The following is a 20,135-nucleotide window of genomic DNA, read 5'->3' on the forward strand; positions in this document are numbered from 1 at the left end:
CATGCATTGAAAATCACTTAAAACAACTTGGCTATGTTCAAAAACTCGATACATGGGTTCCTCACGAACTGAAAGAATCACAGTTAACGCAACGCATTAGCAGCTGCGATTTGCTAAAGAAACATAATGAAAATGATCCATTTTTAAAACGACTGATAACTGGCGATGAAAAATGGGTTGTTTACAACAATATCAAGCAGAAAAGATCGTGGAGCAGGCCAGGTGAACCAACTCAAACAACATCAAAAGCTGATATTCATCAAAAGAAGGTTTTGTTATCAGTTTGGTGGGATTACAAAGGAATTGTCTACTTTGAACTCTTACCACCCAACCGAACGATCAATTCTGATGTCTACATTGAACAACTAACGAAATTAAACAATGCAGTTGAAGAAAAGTGGCCCGAATTGACAAATCGAAAAGGTGTTGTATTCCATCATGACAATGCAAGGCCACACACATCTTTGGTCACTCGGCAAAAATTAATGGAGCTTGGTTGGGATGTTTTGCCACATCCACCATATAGTCCTGACCTTGCACCATCTGATTACTTTTTGTTTCGATCTTTACAAAACTCCTTGAATGGTAAAAATTTCAATAATGATGATGATGTCAAATCGTACCTGATTCAGTTTTTTGCTAATAAAAAACAGAAGTTTTTTGAACGTGGGATTATGATGCTGCCTGAAAGATGGCAAAAGGTCATTGATCAAAATGGGCAATACATTAAAGAATAAAGTTATTTAGTTCCATGAAAAAATTGTCTTTGATTTTCTTTAAAAAATCCGCAATTACTTAGCTGCCGACCCAATAATATATAAATGTGTTTTTTCCTTCAAATCCTTATTAATTGCCTTAGCCTATGAATCCTTACCTAACCAATGCCATGGACCAAGAAGAAACCTGGATATGCTCAAGCAACCAAACTAAGACACCCATCATCTGACCTTCAGATGCATGCCACCCTGGGAAGAGTTTATATTAAATATACAGATGTCTGCACAGAACAAGGCAAGGAAAAACCAAGGGAAAAGATTACAGTTGTCAGAATAACAACCAAGCACAATGCAAAATTTCCAAATAGACCCTTCCACTCACCTTTACTACCAACCAACCTTCCATTCCAAAAAGACTATGAAAGACATTTTAAAGATAAAGCAAAGACTATGCCATGTTGGATAATAAAAATCTCATTTTAAGGAATCACCATCCTCCCAAAATACACCATGGGATGAAATTGTACCCTAGTCACCACTTTCCTAGCACTTGTGTAGAGAATTGGTGATCTACAGATTATTATGGTAGCAGGCTTCTTCCTTCTCAGAGCAGTGGGAATGTGGGCTATCTACTGAGAGCAAATGAGGCTGATACACACACACACACACACACACACACACAGAGAGAGAGAGATAGAGATAGAGAGAGAGATAGAGATAAAGATGAGAGAGAGAGAGAGAGAGAGAGAGAGAGAGAGAGAGAGAGAGAGAGAGAGAAGAAGAAGAAGAAGAAGAAGAAGAAGAAGAAGAAGAAGAAGAAGAAGAAGAAGAAGAAGAAGAAGAAGAAGAAGGAAAGAAGGAGGAGGAAGAGAAGGAGGAGGAGGAGGAGGAGGAGGAGGAGGAGGAGGAGGAGGAGGAGGAGGAGGAGGAGGAGGAGGAGAAGAAGAAGTAAGTAGTGAAATAGTAAAGAGTTTGTCACTACTTCTCTGGGAATGGGAAAGCAGTTGGCTGAGGATGAATAACAGGATCAAGCAAAACTGAGGGCTCAGCTTTAAAAATAAGTCACACAGAAAGCGACCAGCTTTGAGAAGTTTCTTTAGCAACACTCCGACGCTGTCTGACAGCAACACTGGAAATGCACTCCAAGAATAAGGGTGATGAAACTCCATTTGAGCTCACTTATAATCCTATATAATAAGAGAGGAATATGCAAATTAGCCAGCATGCCCTTAATGTCAGGACAGCTCAGCGGGAGGCATGCACAGCAGGAGCAGGTGGGCACGGACTGCCATCGCCAGGAGGGCCTCTGCCTGGCCAGGCCTGGGGCGGCCCCAGATGGAAGCAGCCACCAGCCGAGACACATGCAGGCCTGCCCAGCGCTGATGTCAAGCTGCATGTGTGTGTCCCTGACACACTGCCAGCCTATGTCCTTGACCTGGTGTATGACACTGCCTGCGTGCATCCCCACCCAGCACTGATGTGACACTGCCTGCCTGTGTCCCTGACCTGGAACATGAATCTGCCTTGTTCATATACATTTTATTAATTTACTTTCTTCTCTGACACTTCTGTAACAGAGAAAGAGCAAATAGCAATATTAAAATATTGCCTCTAATTAATTTCCTTTTATTGTGCATGAATTTTGTGCACAGGGCCACTAGTTAAGATATATGAGCCATGGGTATATATTAAATTAGCATGCCCACCACTCTCTTCTCCCTGAGTTACAATAAGAAAACCATGATATCTAAGTAAATGAAAACGAAGCCAATTTGTTAGAAAAATAATTCAGATATTATATTACTTTATTTTTATTCTTCTGTATATGATTTTTAAATATCAAGGATGAGCAGAGTAAATGTTTTAGTTTTTTAAAAAAAAAATATCATGAGTGTATAATTCTAAATGTGATATATTTTTAATAAGAATTAATACAGGAACTGTATGTTTGTATTTAATCAAATGTGAGGTGTGACTAGAGAGGAATGTGATTGATTTTATTTAATCAGTATCATTTTAATGTTAAATAGAATACACAGTACAGATAATTAGTTTAAAAGATGCATTTGCCTTCAGGGCACTTGTTAAGTTCAACCTAATATCCAAGAATTTTTTAAAATCCTATTATTCTAAAGTATTGAGATATCTCTTGTCTTCATATTTTCTAACATGTAATCATTTTAAATTGACAATTTAATCCAAATTGTCACAGGACAAAGAAAAATCTTTGGTGGAGAGATTATTAAGCTTTGACTTAGTTAAAAATATAATAAGAGAATAGTACTCACATTAAAAGGGTCATCAGTTATTTCCAGACTACAGTAAAATTAACAGAATTATATCTCATACCTATAGAAGAATGTCCCTATTTAAAAAAAATATATATGCTTTCAGGTTTTTTATTTCATTTAATTCTTTCACTAAACTGATATTTACTCAGTTTCTCAGAATAGGAAACTGAGAATAGAAAGATTAGATGACTAACCTAAGAAAATAAAGTTAGTGACAGAATCCAAATAGAGTGCCTTTTTGTCCCAGGCTTTACTGGTATTTAATTCCAACAACAGCAGGTTCAACAACAATAAAAATGTTTATGTCTGTTAGTGAGGCTCCCTCCTGAACAGTGTCATCATTTCGTTTGTCTTCCTGTGCCTCTATTTTTTAAGTGATTTGGAAAGTCAATAATTTAAAAAGGTAGAGAACACAGCAAAGCATGTAGTAACCACAACATCTCTCTGTTTTGCCTGAATTAGCTTGATATCAATATGGATTAATTGAACAGAATAACCTTATTACAGTAGTAAATTAAATAGGCAAAAAAAAAAAAAAAGAAAACAACATTTTCAATAGTTTGTTTTCCTTACATACAATCAGATACCTCTGGCATCAAAGAAGAGAGAGACAGAGAAAATAACAGGTTCAGGAACAGAACAAATGCCTGCCTACACTGGTATACTGCCTCAGCCTCAAGCCAACCTGTTCTTTTCTCACAGATGACAATGAAATGTATCAATGTCAATGCTGAGATAAAGAAACAAAACACTGTGTTTTTTTTATTTCTATGAATTTTATTTCCACATCCCAGCTTCATAGCTTGTTTAACCTTTTCTGATTTTGCAAGTCCTTAAGTGTGTACACTCACACATTTGCACACAACACAAATTTTATAAACAAGTGACAGCAAAATAATTTTAATACCACCGTCACTTTTCTTTATTAACATCTTTCATCAATGACTTTTTCAGCACATGGCATATAGCTCCATTAGGAAAATTAGAAAATGTTTTCCTTTTCCAGTGGCACTTTGACATACCTAATCAAGTGTAACTAGCAACAATTAAATGTTTTAGAAAATACACATTATAATCTTATCGAGGGGCCCTTGCCTAACCACGTCTCGCGTGAGCCCAGTTTTTAAGCTTGCACCAGCTTAAATTTAAGGGTGAAAAGACTTTTGCCTGAGATGAGTTTACTACCCTTGTAGTTGCTCAGAAAAATATTCTCTTCTTCTGTGAATGTGGTGATTTGTGCGTATTTGCAGAGTTTGGGTCAGGAGACGTGGAAGAGAAGGGAGAGTGATGCGCCCTCCTAAGCAGCAACCTCAGGAAGCGTGCACGGCTGTGTCCAGAAGGAAGCACACAGAGCCTTCGGGGAAAGCGCACCAAGGGCGATGGGCATTTGCAAACTTTAGGGGCAGCAAATGTTCTCAGTGAAAATGTTAACAACTGTTTTTTTAAAAAATATGTTTTATTTATTTATTTATTTATTTATTCATTCATTCATTCATTCATTCATTTTACAGAGAGGAAGGGAGAGGGATAGAGAGTTAGAAACATCGATGAGAGAGAAACATCTATCACCTGCCTCCTGCACACCCACTACTGGGGATGTGCCCGTAACCAAGGTACATGCCCTTGACTGGAATGGAACCTAGAACCCTTCAGTCCACAGGCCGACGCTCTATCCATTGAGCCAAACCAGTTAGGGATAAAACTGTATTTTTATAGAGATATTTAAGTTATCTCAAACATAGATGTCTACATGTAAAAAAATCAGCCAGAATAGCTAATGTTACTATTGATTGTTTTACCTACAGAATAGCTAGTGGAATTAAGCCATTAGAAATGTTATCCTAACATCATCAAGAAGTCAAGATGGTTGAAAAAAGCTTCTTCAATTTTTTTTGTAGCTCTGATCCAGAGTAGGAGTGTTTGTATATTCACGTAGTTCTAAATAACCTCACAGAGGATTTACCCTGTGTGCCCCACTCTCTGATATATTCTATTCTCCTCTCTCTTCGCCTCTATTCTTTAAAAAAAAAAAAATATTTTATTGATTTTTTTACAGAGAGGAAGGGAGAGAGAGTTAGAATCGAACCCGGGACCCTTCAGTCTGCAGTCCGACACTTTATCCAGTGAGCCAAACAGGTTTTGGCTCTTCACTTCTATTCTAATCCACCTTTACTCCATTGTTTTTCTTTCCATTCTTTTTTGAAATATGGTCTAGATCCCCTACATGCATTTTGCCCAATTGTTGGGGACTGCGGCATAAACATTAGAAATAGGTTAGGGATATGCGATTTGGGGTAGGGCAGATATTGCTTCAGCCACTTGCATGTTGTGTGACTCTAGGCAAATTTTTTAATTTCTCTAAACTTCACTTTTCTCACATGTACAGTGAGTATCATAACTATACCAACCTGGGGATTAAAGGGATGTCTAGCAAATTTAAATTCTTAATAAAATGGTAACTTACTAACTTTGGAACCAACATGATCCGCTTAGTTTCACTGCCTGCTTAGAGCTCAGCCAGAAAACACTGATTGCACTTGCTTCATCTGGAACGATTTTTTATGACTAAGGAGGAGATAGAAACTAACAGATTCATATTTTCAAATGAACTATCTAGGCTATAGTGACTAGAATAGAGTGGAAGAAGGGATGATAAAGAGGGGAGAGAAGAGACAAAGCAATGGAGAAGAAGGGAGAAGGGAGGCTTCAGAGAAAGGAAGGAATAGAAAATCCTCCCTTGTTCTCAATCCTGAAGACTCTTTCTGAAATCTGAGCCAAGAAAATGATGGCATTGAGCAAGGGAAGGGAGGAGCTGATGTTTAGAAGGTCGCTTCAATTCTACCTTTGATGTATTGAAAATGTCTTAAACATCAGATTCAAACATCTTCAAAGCTCATTTCAAAGTGGCATGTACATGCTTTCTGGCCTAAAGTTTTTTAATTAGTCTTTAGCTCTCATAGTTTACAAACAGATTAGTAATAGATGTCTATGTATGAGTTAGGCATACGTACATTTGGAATGTGTTTGTGAATGTTTGAGACAGGGGTCTGAGTGAAGTCAGTGGTGTGAATTTTTTTTTTAAGAAATCACCCTAAAAAAGAACCTAGTTTAATAGATTAATACCTCCTGAATTTTAATTTCATAAAATTAATCAATAATACTTCCTGTTATGACTATTCTAGGGCTCAAGAAGTATATGAACCCATTCCAGAAATGTATTGTTGAATCCTTAGTGTGCTGCTGCTTTCCAAAATCACTGTAGGTAATGAAATAATATTGATATTAATATTTAGAATTAAATCATTAGGCTGCTATATTTTCATTTTCATCAATCTTGGAAAAGACCTTAAATTAAGAAAAAACAAATAAGTGAAGGTGAAATTTGTTCTCATCCTTTGCCCCTCTCAATATCCACTGATCTCACACCGAAGCACTTTCTAACCAGGTTAAAGTCCAATTCCGCGCTCACATTAGGCTAAGATTCAATTGACTTAAGATTTTGCAGTCACCACCAGTCAACCTTTTCATGAACTTTCATTATGTGCATGTAATTAATTGGGTCCAACAAACAATATCAGGACTGTGTTATAGACTCTTTTCCCCTGACCATATAATTAGAATATAATTACCCACAGGATATCAGAATGATGCAAAACCTTTCCTCTAAATGCGCCCTCATTAGGAAGCAAGTCTCAACGTACATTTATTCAATCAGTGTGAATTAATTAATATGTTACTGAAATAAAGGAGGGCGGCAATAAAAACTATCTGATGTTTATTAAGAGACTATCACTTGAGATCTCCATGCACAGTTTATATTTAAACCCATTTGACCCATGTAGCAATTTGACCATATAATATGACACACATCCAATATACTGGAAAATCTGGGAGAATGAATTATTGTGTGTCAGAGTGTTTTAAAGGAACATAGTACACAATGCATGCAAAATGTAAAGAATCTGCAGAGGGTTTTAGAGGCCCCATTATTTCCTGATGAATCCAAAAGAGGGTTATCATCACACAGTGGTGGGCAGAAGCCATTTTTAACCCAAAGCACCCAGGAAATTACTTGTTCATCCCACACCTTCCTGCTGCAAATCTGACATATGCATTCTGCTATGAGTCAGGAGATAATGGTCTGAAAAGCCTAGACTTATCAAAACACTAATCAAATTGTTTTTTTTAAATAAAGAAAAGAGTCTCAATGACTTAAGGTAGCTCAAGTTATTTCAACAGCATATTTTCTTTAAGCAGACATTAATATGTACCCAATAATATGTTCTTTTAAGAGGATTAATAGTATACCACATATTCATATTATATAAAGCTTTGAAGAATAATAAATGTAGAAAGAAGATGAGGGACATATAATGTATATCTCACAAGAAGCTGCTGACTCAAATAGAAACATTCTTCCTTAAAACTATTTATCTTGGCTCTCTAGTGCCTGCAATATTGTCATATGCAATAAAATCTATATATTTAATTAATCAATAAATAACTCTAATACAAAATAATACTCAGCATTTTTAAGAATATAATAAATAGAAAAACTTAAAAAAGGTATATGTAAGATTTCAAATAAGATACTCAGACATTTTCTATGTTATCAGATAATTCCTTAGATAATTTTAGCTTGGTATATAGATTTTATAAAACTTATTTCTGGCAATTACAATTTGACATTAATCATACAAATATCCATGTACCACTATATAATGGAAATTTCAAATGAGCACCAAGATAAATGAAGCCATGTACAAATTGCAATTTTTAATATGCTATTTAAGAGCAAACTAACCAATTTTTAAAGTGTTGCCTTTTTAAAAATAAATTTTTTACTCCATATATATTTTATATGTTTGGAATATGTGTTATATTTACAGAATGGTATAACGTTTTATTCAGATATTGGACTGCTCTTGGTAGAAACCAAAAAGTGAAAGAAATAATGGACCCACTCTTGCTAAGTAATAAGGGAGATGGTTTCACACAGGTTGGCTTAATTTTTAGTATAAATGCTTCAGGAGAACTTTGTAACAAAAATGTGCAGCTACCGCTACCGTTGCTTACTGAAAATGCTGTGACTCAAGTAACATTAACTAAAGTACCATATAAACTAAGTGTAATCATCACACAAGAAAAAACAAACCCTGCAATAAACTCCTACTAATAGAATATGAACAATGTTAAAGTTCCATTTAATACTAAACACTATGTTCATGTTCTGAACTGCACTAGGAATGAATTTGATATTTTTACATGGACTGCTGTATCGTTTAAGCTATACTTTCTTAAGAAATAAAATTTAAATATAATTTGATAACCAGAGGAAAATTCCTTGATCCTACTCAGAATTCTGACATGTTCCCTGTAAGCTCTCTACTACTTTATTTGGAATATTGAGCATTTCACAGTACCATCTATTGGATATTTTATATAACTACAACAGTGTAACCACCACTAGTTTTTTTAAATTTTAGTAATGGCTACAAAATACTTCGACTGCCCCTCCAGAAACTAAGCACGATGCTAATGGACACCCACTAATGCTACCTCATCATCATCTACTTTAATCTGAAGTTGATTAGCTTATAACAATAACATTCAATTATCATAGGATATTAATGATTTTTAAAAATAAGCTTCTGTCACTTGTCCATTGTAATTTTTATTTGATACTTGTTACTGTCTGATATATTTCTTTTCAATACAGGAAAAAGTGATAATGAATGGCATTCAAAAGAGATGGCTGAATGTTATTCATTAATTCAGCAAACATTGCTGAGGATCTACTCTGTGTCAAATTGAATTACAACCTAGAGATAAAGATTAAATCGTTTTGGTGTGAGTGTCAGGAGTGATGATGGTGCTGTTGACCAAGCATAGCAAATAGTTGCTCAAGAAACGAGGTCTCCTATATGGACCAGAGGGTTCCCTGGGACAACTGAGGGGAAATTGACCACACAAAGCAGGATATTTGGATTTAGAGGGGTGAGGGAGGACATACAGAATGGACATATTTCAAAGTGGCCGTTGTAGTCACAGAACTGGATGAGATCCCTTACAGAGAGCATGACATTAACAGGCAGATCAAGATCACATCCATATACAAGTATAGAAAATAACATTACACCGGAGAACAAACAGCTCTTCCTCTGGTATAGGTTCTAGGGCAGACACACAACTAAGGATAAAAAACGAGAAGCTCACACCAATCCAGAGGTTCAAGTATTTGTGAGCTATTATGCCAGTTTGTGGCAATTTAATCTAACCAATATTTAATGAGAATGGCCAATTTTTCATATATTTGACAACATTGAGTATTATAATTTTAAAAATATTTTCTAAAAAGGATAGAAAAAGTGTATCTCATTATTTTAATTTTCATTTCTTGATCATAAGCTTTAATTTTTTAATAATTTTTATTTTTTTGTATTACATTTACAAAATGGTTTTCTTTATTATGCCTATGTTTACCTGGATTTATAAGTTTTGGTATTTATAATTTTTTTTAAAGAAATTTTGATTTTTCAAATCTGTCAACATTTTAGCTTTCCCTTTGCAGGAAAAGGTAAAGGGGCCTTCTACAGGGAAAAAAATAAATATTTAACTCATGAATGATTTGTTTTGGAATCGGAATAAAGTAAAAGTTATATTACTTTAGTTTCCATCTGATTATACAGTAATCTCAACACCACTGATCCCAACCATTCCCTGCCAGATTTGATACGCAACCTTTATCATATACATTCTTGCAGAGTTTAATATGGTTTAGACCTTCTGTCAGTTCTGTATGTCTTCTAGAGACACTATTGCATTATTGATCACTGTAACTTGAATAAACATATGCTTGAGACTTGTTAAAACAGGTCTTTCCTTATTACTCTTCTATCTCAGAATTATAATGTATTTGTGTAACATTTATTCTTCCTGGAAAACTTTGGAATGTTGTCAAGCAAAAAATATTGCATGGAAATTACATTAAGTCATTTGTAAATTTGAAATGTACATTCTTTGAACTTAAATTTGATTTTCTTCAGTATAAGTAGACCCCATAACTTAGTTTTAATTTTTTCTTTAGGGATAGTATGATCTTTTTCCACTTTGATCTGATTCTTTTTTGTACTATGGATTTTCTTCATCCTCTCCTGAAAATTACTGATTCAGTTGTCCTCAATGTTGATTTTTCCCCTTATGCAGATATTGAGACATTTTAGTTTCTCATAGGCATTTATTTTTTCTCTACATCTTTTTTGACCTTCGGGTTTTCCTTTTTAAGTCAATATATTATCAAAAAATGCTTTCCTTAGATTTCTTGATTATGTAAAACAATTGCTAGTAACCTTTGCCTCTGCTCAATGCAATAAATCTTCATTCATGACACCCCCCCCCCCCCAACTTTTAACTACTATGCTTGTTTCTTGTCTTGTTTCAAAATTATTACTATTTTACTTTGGCATCAGGTAGACTTATTTATACTAATATGCACTTTGGCCAAAAGCCATCAGTCTGCATTGATAATTGTTGCCAAAAGGCAAAACCAAAGGAAACAAACAGTACCACATTGATTTCAGCATTATTGTGGAGGTGTAGTTCCCTACCAACACAATTTCACATGGAAGAAATTAATCTCGGATCTCAATTACAACAGTAACAATAGAAGTGTTTTCTCTAAGTGAATGGTTTATTTTTATGCCTCTATTTCCTCCTTTTTCTAAGGCTCCTAAGAAACTCAGGGACAAATTTGCAAACTACCTCTATCAACTTTGTAGATTACTGTGACATGAATTTCTAAGTCTAATTTAATTTTGGCAAAACAGTATGTTTTCTATTATGGCTTAATGCTTATTTACATAAACTGCCTTGAATATTGTTGGCAATAAGTTGTGGGATCATAAAATTCATTAAAAAATAAACCCATATCCTCACTTTTAAATTAGACACATTATATTCTTCGTTTTGTTTGAATCTATCTCACTAACTTTATATTTTGAATACTTTAGTCCTTCTTAAGGCTATATTCAATCTTTGGTTACAGATTTTTAGATTTTCTTGAGATTTTAAAGTAATTTAACTTCCCATTGTGTCATATCAGCTGTTGGTTTCTGGTGTCCTATAAATCAGGACAAAGCCAAAGAGGTAAAAAGTTGGTTTCCCTAAAATAAATTATAACTTGCTCTAGATACAACTATATTTTAGGCATATAATATCATAGAAACGTATAGGAATGTTTTATAAAATTAACTAAAAATAATATTTTAGTCCTAAAAATATAAATCTACCATATTTAATTAAGCAAAAACAAATAAAATTAGCCATAATAGATTAACTTTTTCTCTAAAATAGACTGCTTATTAGTATATGCATTCTACATAATAGGTGCATGTAAAGATGGGTTCTCCAGAAGCCAATAAAAGGAATCTAACTAAAACAAAGCAACATAAATGGTTCATCTCACAGCGTATGGTAGAATCAGCACTTAGTGTGCATGGATCCTTTTCCCATTTCTTATACTGTGCCCCCTTTAAAGTATATGTGCATGAATGCTGTGTGCAACCAAAATTAGTGTACACATTTTATAAACATTAAAGCTCTCCAGTGCTTAACCTTAATTCCTTATTAGAATTTAAAGCAGAAAACGATTAGGGGGTGGGAGGGAGAAGGAACATACAGAATTTAATTTTACACATTTAAAAAAATATATTTAAAAGCTGCTATTCTTTACGAACAATGCCATGAAATTGAATCTGAGTTAGATTTCCAAAATATAAGAAAAGTGAGATTCCTTTTTGCCTATCATTACTATGATGACAATTATGAATTGATCTATAATGAATATTAATTAAATGAATATTAAGAAATGACATTGATGAAACATTTATTGAGCACTGCCAATGTGCTGTGTCCCACTCTTTAGACAAAAAAAAAAATTGCAAAGGCACAAACCCATGGTACATTCCATAAAGAATCTCAAGAAAATTGATGACTTCAGTAACTGTGGTTAAAAGTTAAAGAGGTAAATGGAAAGGAATGGGGAAGCAGCTGAAAGGGTGTTAATGAAAACTAAAGTTCAGTGAAGCAAGTCTCCTCCTTATCCAACTGTTCACACCTTCCCCTCAGACGTGACACTTCCAAATATGTAACTAGGAGAGGAAATAAGGTTACAGAGAATCCAAAACCCAAATCTCAGAAGCACAGGGAATTCAAATATCTCCTTCAATCCTTCCACTGGACGATGTTTAGTCTTGAATTAGTCACTTGTTGCTGTTTAGAGATAAGTGGCCAAACAGAAAGAACCCAAAATACTTGGACTTTTAGAAAGAAACACACACTAAACATTGCTGAGTTGCAATGACTTGGTTGAAAACACATGTTCTAAGGAAAGATTTGACAAGCTCTATGCTATTTAAGACCCAGATACCATACCTACATTGCATCCTTCTGTAGAATTCTTATCATCGTGGAAGCTCAAGCAAGATGGGAAGAAGAGAATATAGACATATGGTTCTCTGAGGGTGTTATACATAGAGATACGGAGACTGCTGCTTCAGCAACACCACAACTTGGCCAAGTTTACAGTCACAATGAAGGAAGAAGAGAAGTATTGTAGAACTGAAACCACTTGAATCAAATCTAAAGAATATGTTTAAGGTGTTTTCCAAATAGTTTTGTTTTCCTTTGTCCGAGCTAATGAGCTTTGTTGTTCATCTTGTTGGCAATCTTAAAGGTTAGCTTTAAGTAAAATAGGATATTATAGCAGAAAAAAATATTCCAGGAAGTGCACACCACTATCTGTCCAAAGGACATGATGATAAACATATTCTTTGTTTTATGTCATATCATTTTCTGTCAACGAATGTTACTTTTACTGTATACCCTAATATTATATGTTTAAAAGTAAGATAAAATAATCACCTAAAGTTATTTTGTAAATGTTTAAAGCATGGATAGTTTATTCTAAAATGAATTTTTGGTTTTAGAAAGCAATCCACTCCCTATGTTCCTGCTTTGGAAATGTGTTTACAGAACTGGAAGAACTAACCTGACATCTGATTCACCTGTAGAACAAAATAATACAGTTTAGGAAAAATGACGCTTTGCAATATTAATTAGGGAGTAACCAGGAGTAGCCACTCTTCATAAAGATGTTCACAAAAATGTTATTTATAAGAACAAAATAAATCATTGAAGCAAGCTAGATATACTGTTTCAACTAAATTATGATATTTTCACATGAGACAATAAGCAGCCAATAATAGTGATGTTTGTAGTATACAGAAATAAATATTCAATGAGATATGTTTAAGTATAAAGTTAGGAAGTCACATGATATATTTTGTTTAATTACAAAAATGTCAAAAATGTACACCTAAAAATCAAGAGGAACACTTTCACAGTTGTTCTATTTATATATAAATAATCATTCTTCTATAACTGATTACAGATTTTTAAATGTTTTCTCATTTTATATTGTATTTATAACTTTTACTTATAATAATAATAATACTTAACAGTAATTATAAAAAATGACTAAGTAATTAACCCCTTAAAGTACAGCATAGGGAATACTGAAATAATTTTGTATGGTGCCAAGTGGATACTAGATTACCGGGGTGCTCATTACATAAATTTTATAAATGTCTAACTCCTATATAATACACATAAATCTAATGTAATATTGAATGTCAACTATAATTGAAAAAAATTAAAATAAGTAATTAACACCTTATTTAAAGAATAGAACTTAGGTTTTAAATAATAACGCACACTAATCCTTTTATGTTTAGAGAAAAGTAAATTAAATCAATAAGCTAAATATAATAAAAATGATGATGTGTCTAAGTGATTATTAGAGCACTGGCCTATGAACTGAAGTGTCCTGGGTTCAATTCCCGGTCAAACGTATGTACCTGAGTTACAGGTTTGATCACTGACCCTGTTGGGATGTGTGCAAGAGGCAGCCAATAAATGTTACTCTCACATTGATGTTTCTCTGTCTCTCCTTCCCTCTTACTGTCCCTGCATCACTCCCTTTCATTCTCTCTATAAACAGATGGAAAAAATATCTTTGGGTGAGGATTAAGAAAACAACAAACAAAACGACATTTATGATAATCTGTTTTATATTACTGTTCAAATATAAAGTTTAAAATGCTATTTATCATGAGACATCTCAAATCCTCTTTTGTTAATAGAGACACAAGAAACTGACTGCTTTCTTCAAACTGAAGAATCATTATAAAAACATGTATACTCCTTAGTTTGCGTGATCATAAAATATATATAACTTGGCAAGGATATAAGATAAAACCATTATTCTATAGAAGTCTAAGAATCAAGGGGATTTTATCTAGCCTATTCACTGATTTTTGTGACCTAACAAATTTACATGCTATCAAAAATAATTTTACATTACTAAATGAGATCAATATAGTGAAGGAAGATTTATAGATAGGATAGTAATAAAGTTATAGATTAACACATAGAAATAAATAATATTTATACCAACACCATAGTCTACTGTGGGTATAAATTTAACTCTATGTGTTCTACAGATAAAGGATAAAATGTGACAGTAATAAGACTCATAGGTCCAAAAGATAATAAACCATGATACACAGCCAACAGCGATTTGTTAGGCTGAAGGATCTCCAACAATATATCCTTCTTTGTCAATAGATTGTTTCATGATATTTTAAAATATATATATTTTAATGCAGGTTAATAACATAAAGGTGAGTACAAATTTAATGAAAGCAAATCTGTAAGGGACCAACACAAATTGAGCCAAATTTGTCTTATGTTGGGGTAAAATTTAGAACATCAAGAGTGAGTGGATGGCATACTAGTAAGGCCATGTCTCCAATGGAATTATTGCAGTTTTTTCTATTGATCTTTGATTGGGATTACACTGCAGAGGTTTCTGATTGTAATCTAGAAAAAGAATGAAAAATGCCCTTTTTAATGACGTCCATGAAACAAAGAACGTCTGTTTTGGTAATCAGTTGGTAAGGTTTAATAGCATTTTATACAAATTAGGTGGCTTATTAAGAACCTAACTGAATACATTGAGATCACTTTTTATTTGTTTGGAGGAGGCGTGAGGGAAGACCTTCACGAAATCTACCTTTGTAAACAGTGCTAAATGTGCTCTCACATAGCAGTAAGCCAACTGCGGTTATAATCAATTTTGCTGAAATTTTTTTCAAAGAAAGCATTGTAAGTACCTGCACACACAAAGTCATAAAAATCTTGATAAAATTCCTACACTACATAAATTTTAAGCAATGTAGTTTTATGGTAGTATCCTCAAAATATGCTAGATGCCAACTGCAACCCCAGAGAACAGTGGTTATATCTGATGGATGGAATTCCTGATGATTACATTTTTATTTTAATTTCAGAGCAGTTGGTTTTTGTCCATTTTTATGTCAATAGGCACCATCAAGAGCAATTGTCTGTGGAAGCCATTTGTAGTGCATGCTTATAAAAGCATGTCATCAGTGCAGAAAAGATGCTTACCTATATAATTTCCTTAACAGGAGAATGCACATCTAAGGAATTACTAACCTGAGGTTAATAACAAGTATTAGGGATAAATTGAAAGGCTGAGAAGGGTGTTACAGACATGCTGAAAATATGACGTCCTAAAACCTGAAAAGATGTCCTAAAATATCACAAGACAGCTTGACCTGGTAGTATATCATTAAGATGCCTCAATTATGCATTAGGGGTATATAGTGAGTTTATATCACTCATTCAATAACTAATTCCAGACCACAGAGTCAAAGCAAAGAAAAACAAAGCGAAGCAAAACAAAACAAAACAAAAACACCTCAACAAAACTTGATAGCTTAAGTCTTCATTTTATATTTTCTAGGATGTGACAGATATAATATTTATTGCCATTTTGCAATAACTGAGTCTGAACCTCACCTGCTTTTCTTAGAGAACATGAGCAAGAGAAACTAATATTTTTAAGAAAGAAATTGTTATTAAAGAATAAAAAACAAATAGAATCTTTGTGAATACTAATAATGTTCATTAAATAAAAGATTACAAATTTACAGCAGTGGTGGGGTATGAATCATTCCTGGAATATTAATGAGTTTATAAATTGAAAAGCCTCAGAGGCCTTCAGTTAAGAGCACATTAAGCAATTTTGTGGACAGAACAACTTTATTAATTTGTCTAATTTATTAGTATTTAAACTGTTAATGGGTTTAATAGACAATGGAATTATTCTATTACTAGAGACCCAGTGCATGAAAATTCATGCACTGGATTGGGGGGCGGGAGGGGGGGCGGTCAATCAGCCCAGCCTTGCCCTCTCACAGACTGGGAGCCCCCAGGGGCAGGAGGCGAGCCAGGAGATCAGGGGAAGGCAACGCCCTCATCACACCTCTGTTGCTGCCACTGCTGGCAGTGTAAGCCTCGCCTGGTTCTGGTTACCTGAACCTCAGGCCAGCCCTGTGCAGCTGAGCAGCAGCCATCCGAGACTTACCTTTGCCTCGGGCAGCTGTGCTTGCCTGAGCCTCAGTCACTGGGTGTGCAGGAGGACCCGAGACCCCTGACAGGACTGAGGGAACTCTAGCAGCAGGCACATGGAGCTGCTGGCCCCAACTGAGGAATGGCGGATACTCTTAATGAAATGAGTTTTATCTTCCAATTTGTTGGACACCACATGTCATTGAGAGTATCTGCTTCAGCTTTGGGGGAGGGAGGAAGAGAGGGATGGGCAGCTCACTGGAGGAGCCTGGGCGAGCTGTCAGTCAGTGGGGGATACAGGAGGACCTATGGCCACCGGAGGGGCTGAGGGGACTGCAGAGGCAAGCACACGGAGCAGCCGTCCCTTTCCCTGCTGTGAGTGCCACCATCTTGTGATGGTATGACAGTCAATTTTCATATTACCTTTTTATTATATAGGATAGAAAGAAAACTTGATTTCTACTTTATCAGTTGGGGAAATTTTAAAGCAAAGTGTAGGCTGATTAATTAACATGTACAAAACCCCAAAGACTTTATAGAGCAGGTATACTTAGAGAATTATAAGTAGTTCAAATTATTCTTGATATCTAGTATGTAAGGTGATATAACTAGGTACTAAATAATGGACTTATTGCATTGTTTATTTTCAACTTCACCCCACTGGAATGAAAACTGTATGAAGGTAAATATTTCATTTAACCTTTTACTATTTCCCTCTATCTATATTTTTTGCACATAATAGACACTCAATAAATACATGTTGAATGAATAAATAAATGTTTGGTATAGTAGCTGGTATAGTACATATGCTCAGTAAATAAGTTATTTCAATTATGTTAAATAAAAATAATACATTGGGCACATAAAACATCATGGGCCCTATAGGTTGCAGGTTTGAGATTCAGAAAAGGAGGATGAACTAAATTAAGTAGGTAATGAAACAAATTAAATAAATAGGATCCCACCGGGAAGAAGTTAAGAGTGGAAAGCTTGTGACATGCAAGGGCAGAGCACAGAAGTGCATCAATACAGGGCAGGTTGGAGTGATGAAAGCCAAAAAAGATACCAAAATGAAGCATCCAGAGAAACAGAAGAAGGAGCAGGAGAGTGTTGTATAAATGAAAGTCAGTGAAAGGTAGAGGTTGAAGGATGAGATGGTCAGTAGTGCCTAACACTTCAGTGTAGAGAGTACCAAGAAAATGATAAAACAGCAAATAATGAGGTACATCTCATGATTAACACTGCAGTAAGATTCAGTGCCTAAAACTAAATCTTCAGAATCAAGTGAACAATAAAAGAGTTTGCAAGATGGATAGAAGACTATTCACATGACACACGTTCTTTACCTTTAATGCTCTCAAAGAAAGAAAGGACAGGGCAACAGAAAGAATCTATCTCATGTTTGACTTTATGTGACTAGGAGTTGGTGTTACGTGGGCCAAAGAAGGAGTCCTGCTCTGGCTCACACAATAGAACTCACAAAGGCAGGCAGCTGGATGACGGGAAGACATAATGTATTAGTTCTCTAGGTTAAATTCTGAGACCAAGATGCATCTAAACTAGCTAAATTACTCACTTTTTAAAGAGCAAAAATAAATAAAAATCCTACAAGTCCTTCCTCTTTAAGACAATAATATAAAAGTATGCAAACAACACCTACATTCATCTAAAATAAAAACTATTTCTACACGGCTCTCATTAATTTTAATTAATCTTTTTTACTACAGGATGTCTAATAAATTTTACATGAAGAAAGGAAAGTTAGAATTAGTTATTGCTATCTCAGCAATGTGAAGGTATTTTCCTTTGGTTTACATTTGCAGTTTGAGAAAATGAAGAGTTTTTAGTAATTTTTTTAAAGGCCATTTAAAATACAACCAGTATTTTACAGATAATTATAAAATGAATCATAAGTGGGTGCAAATTGAGTAATCTGATTAATTTCTAAGTTGACCTTTAGAAAAGTATTTGTCTAATGTTTCTTAGTTGTATTTTTATTATATCCAACTGAAGTTGCAGCTACTTAATTTTCATGTGGTTTTTGAAAATGAGAACCGCATATGGATATAAAAATAATTTGTTTTGTAAAATAACTGTTTCGCTTCAGAAACAATTTGGATTTTGAAATGTATTATGAACATGATCATTGACTATTTGCTTCTCTTTCTATCAAGGCTTGTTCTTTTCAGAGTTACCTTGTCTTCCTTATCCATTTTTCACTTGTAAATTTAATGCGTGAAGTAGTTACTTTTCTGGTAGTTCAATGTATTGTTCACCAATAAAAAATAAAATATTCCTAATGGCAATGCACAGCTTTCTTCAATGTCTGTGTCCTCATGCGAGGTAGCCTCTGACCCAGATGAGAGACCTCCACATTGCAGATATATAATGTGCATCCCCAGCAAAATTGTCCTTAAGAATAACTTCATTATTCTGGGAAGCGGGATCTATAAACCATGTAAAACGTAGAGGAGTTCTGCTATACAATTTCTGGTAAGTACAGCATGACTCAGTGTTAAAAGCTGAGTCAGCTTCAGTTTAGACACACCTCACTAACATGTTTACTGCGCCACGAAGGAGAAATGAAATATGGAGGGGAAAGGTGTCTTCTCTGAAGCAATGAAGTGTTTGATATCCATTCAGTTCTGCCCTGATCAAAGGACAATTAGCTGTGGGAGCTTTTAGTGGTGAGGTCTCCTCATCAGTCACAGGAACCCCGAGTTAGAGCAGCATGATGAGAAGGGAAACTCACCAGAACCACGGGACAGATTGTTGTGGGTGGCAGAATATGGTCCTTCAAAGGTCCGCAGTCACATTCGGGTTTTAGATGAGAAGCGCATTTATTATGCAGCTGGGAAAGGAGAGAAAGGACACGCTCACATTTTGCATGACAACAGCAAACACAGGACAGATTATATTTCAACTCAGAAACAGTAAATGCTCTAAATGTGCATTAAAAGAATTAGGAGAACAAGCAGGATCATAAACAGATGCATATCACATTTGCCCTTATATATCCACCTTAAATAAACCACGCAGCAACTTTCATGACACAGCTAATATATTTCCTAATTCTCACAAATGCTTATATTAAAAATGTGCTTTAGGTTTTATACCAAAAATAGCCCTAATTCTTTAACAAACACATATTATTGTCTATTGAAGTGCTTCCTTAGCATAGTCTTGCAACCACTGTGCACTGTGGATGCTTTTTTTTTTTTTTTTTTTTTTTTTTTTTGACCCTCCTCTTTTCTCAAAGTCATTTGAAAGTGCACAGCTCAGTATGGGGCATAATTGATCCCATCATTAGTTTTAACTTTGTAATTCAATATGTAAATGTAACCAGAGATTCATCTCAGTAGGAGCAGGATATAAATATAAGGAGATGATTATCATTATAAAAATGTACCTTTAAACTGTATTTCTCAGCTCTACATTAATCTAGTGCATAATCATACAATGTGGTAATTAATTTTCAACATATATAAACCTAAACAGATACTTGAATCAATGTTGGTCATATGTTTAAATTGAAATGTTATAACATAGTACATTAAATAGTGATTATGTTAAAGAAAATTTAGGCGGAAGTTTTATTGGAATCATACAGATTTGCTAAAGTAGCAGTTGTTTA

General features: G+C 34.5%; 1 protein-coding gene across 5 annotated transcripts in view; it reads right to left on the bottom strand.

Annotated features, from left to right (window-relative positions):
* The window catches only part of DGKB (diacylglycerol kinase beta), a 485,460-nt gene that overhangs the window by 303,996 nt on the left and 161,329 nt on the right, over window positions 1-20,135 (bottom strand). For all 5 annotated transcript variants that reach the window (XM_084897103.1, XM_084897105.1, XM_084897104.1 and 2 more), the window contains one exon: window positions 19,254-19,352. In XM_084897103.1, coding sequence (XP_084753229.1) covers window positions 19,254-19,352 — 99 coding nt within the window. The remainder of the gene's footprint in view (window positions 1-19,253; window positions 19,353-20,135) is intronic.

The sequence above is a fragment of the Pipistrellus hanaki genome, assembly GCF_964339955.1.
Source record: "Pipistrellus hanaki genome assembly, chromosome: 10".
Lineage (NCBI taxonomy): Eukaryota > Metazoa > Chordata > Mammalia > Chiroptera > Vespertilionidae > Pipistrellus > Pipistrellus hanaki.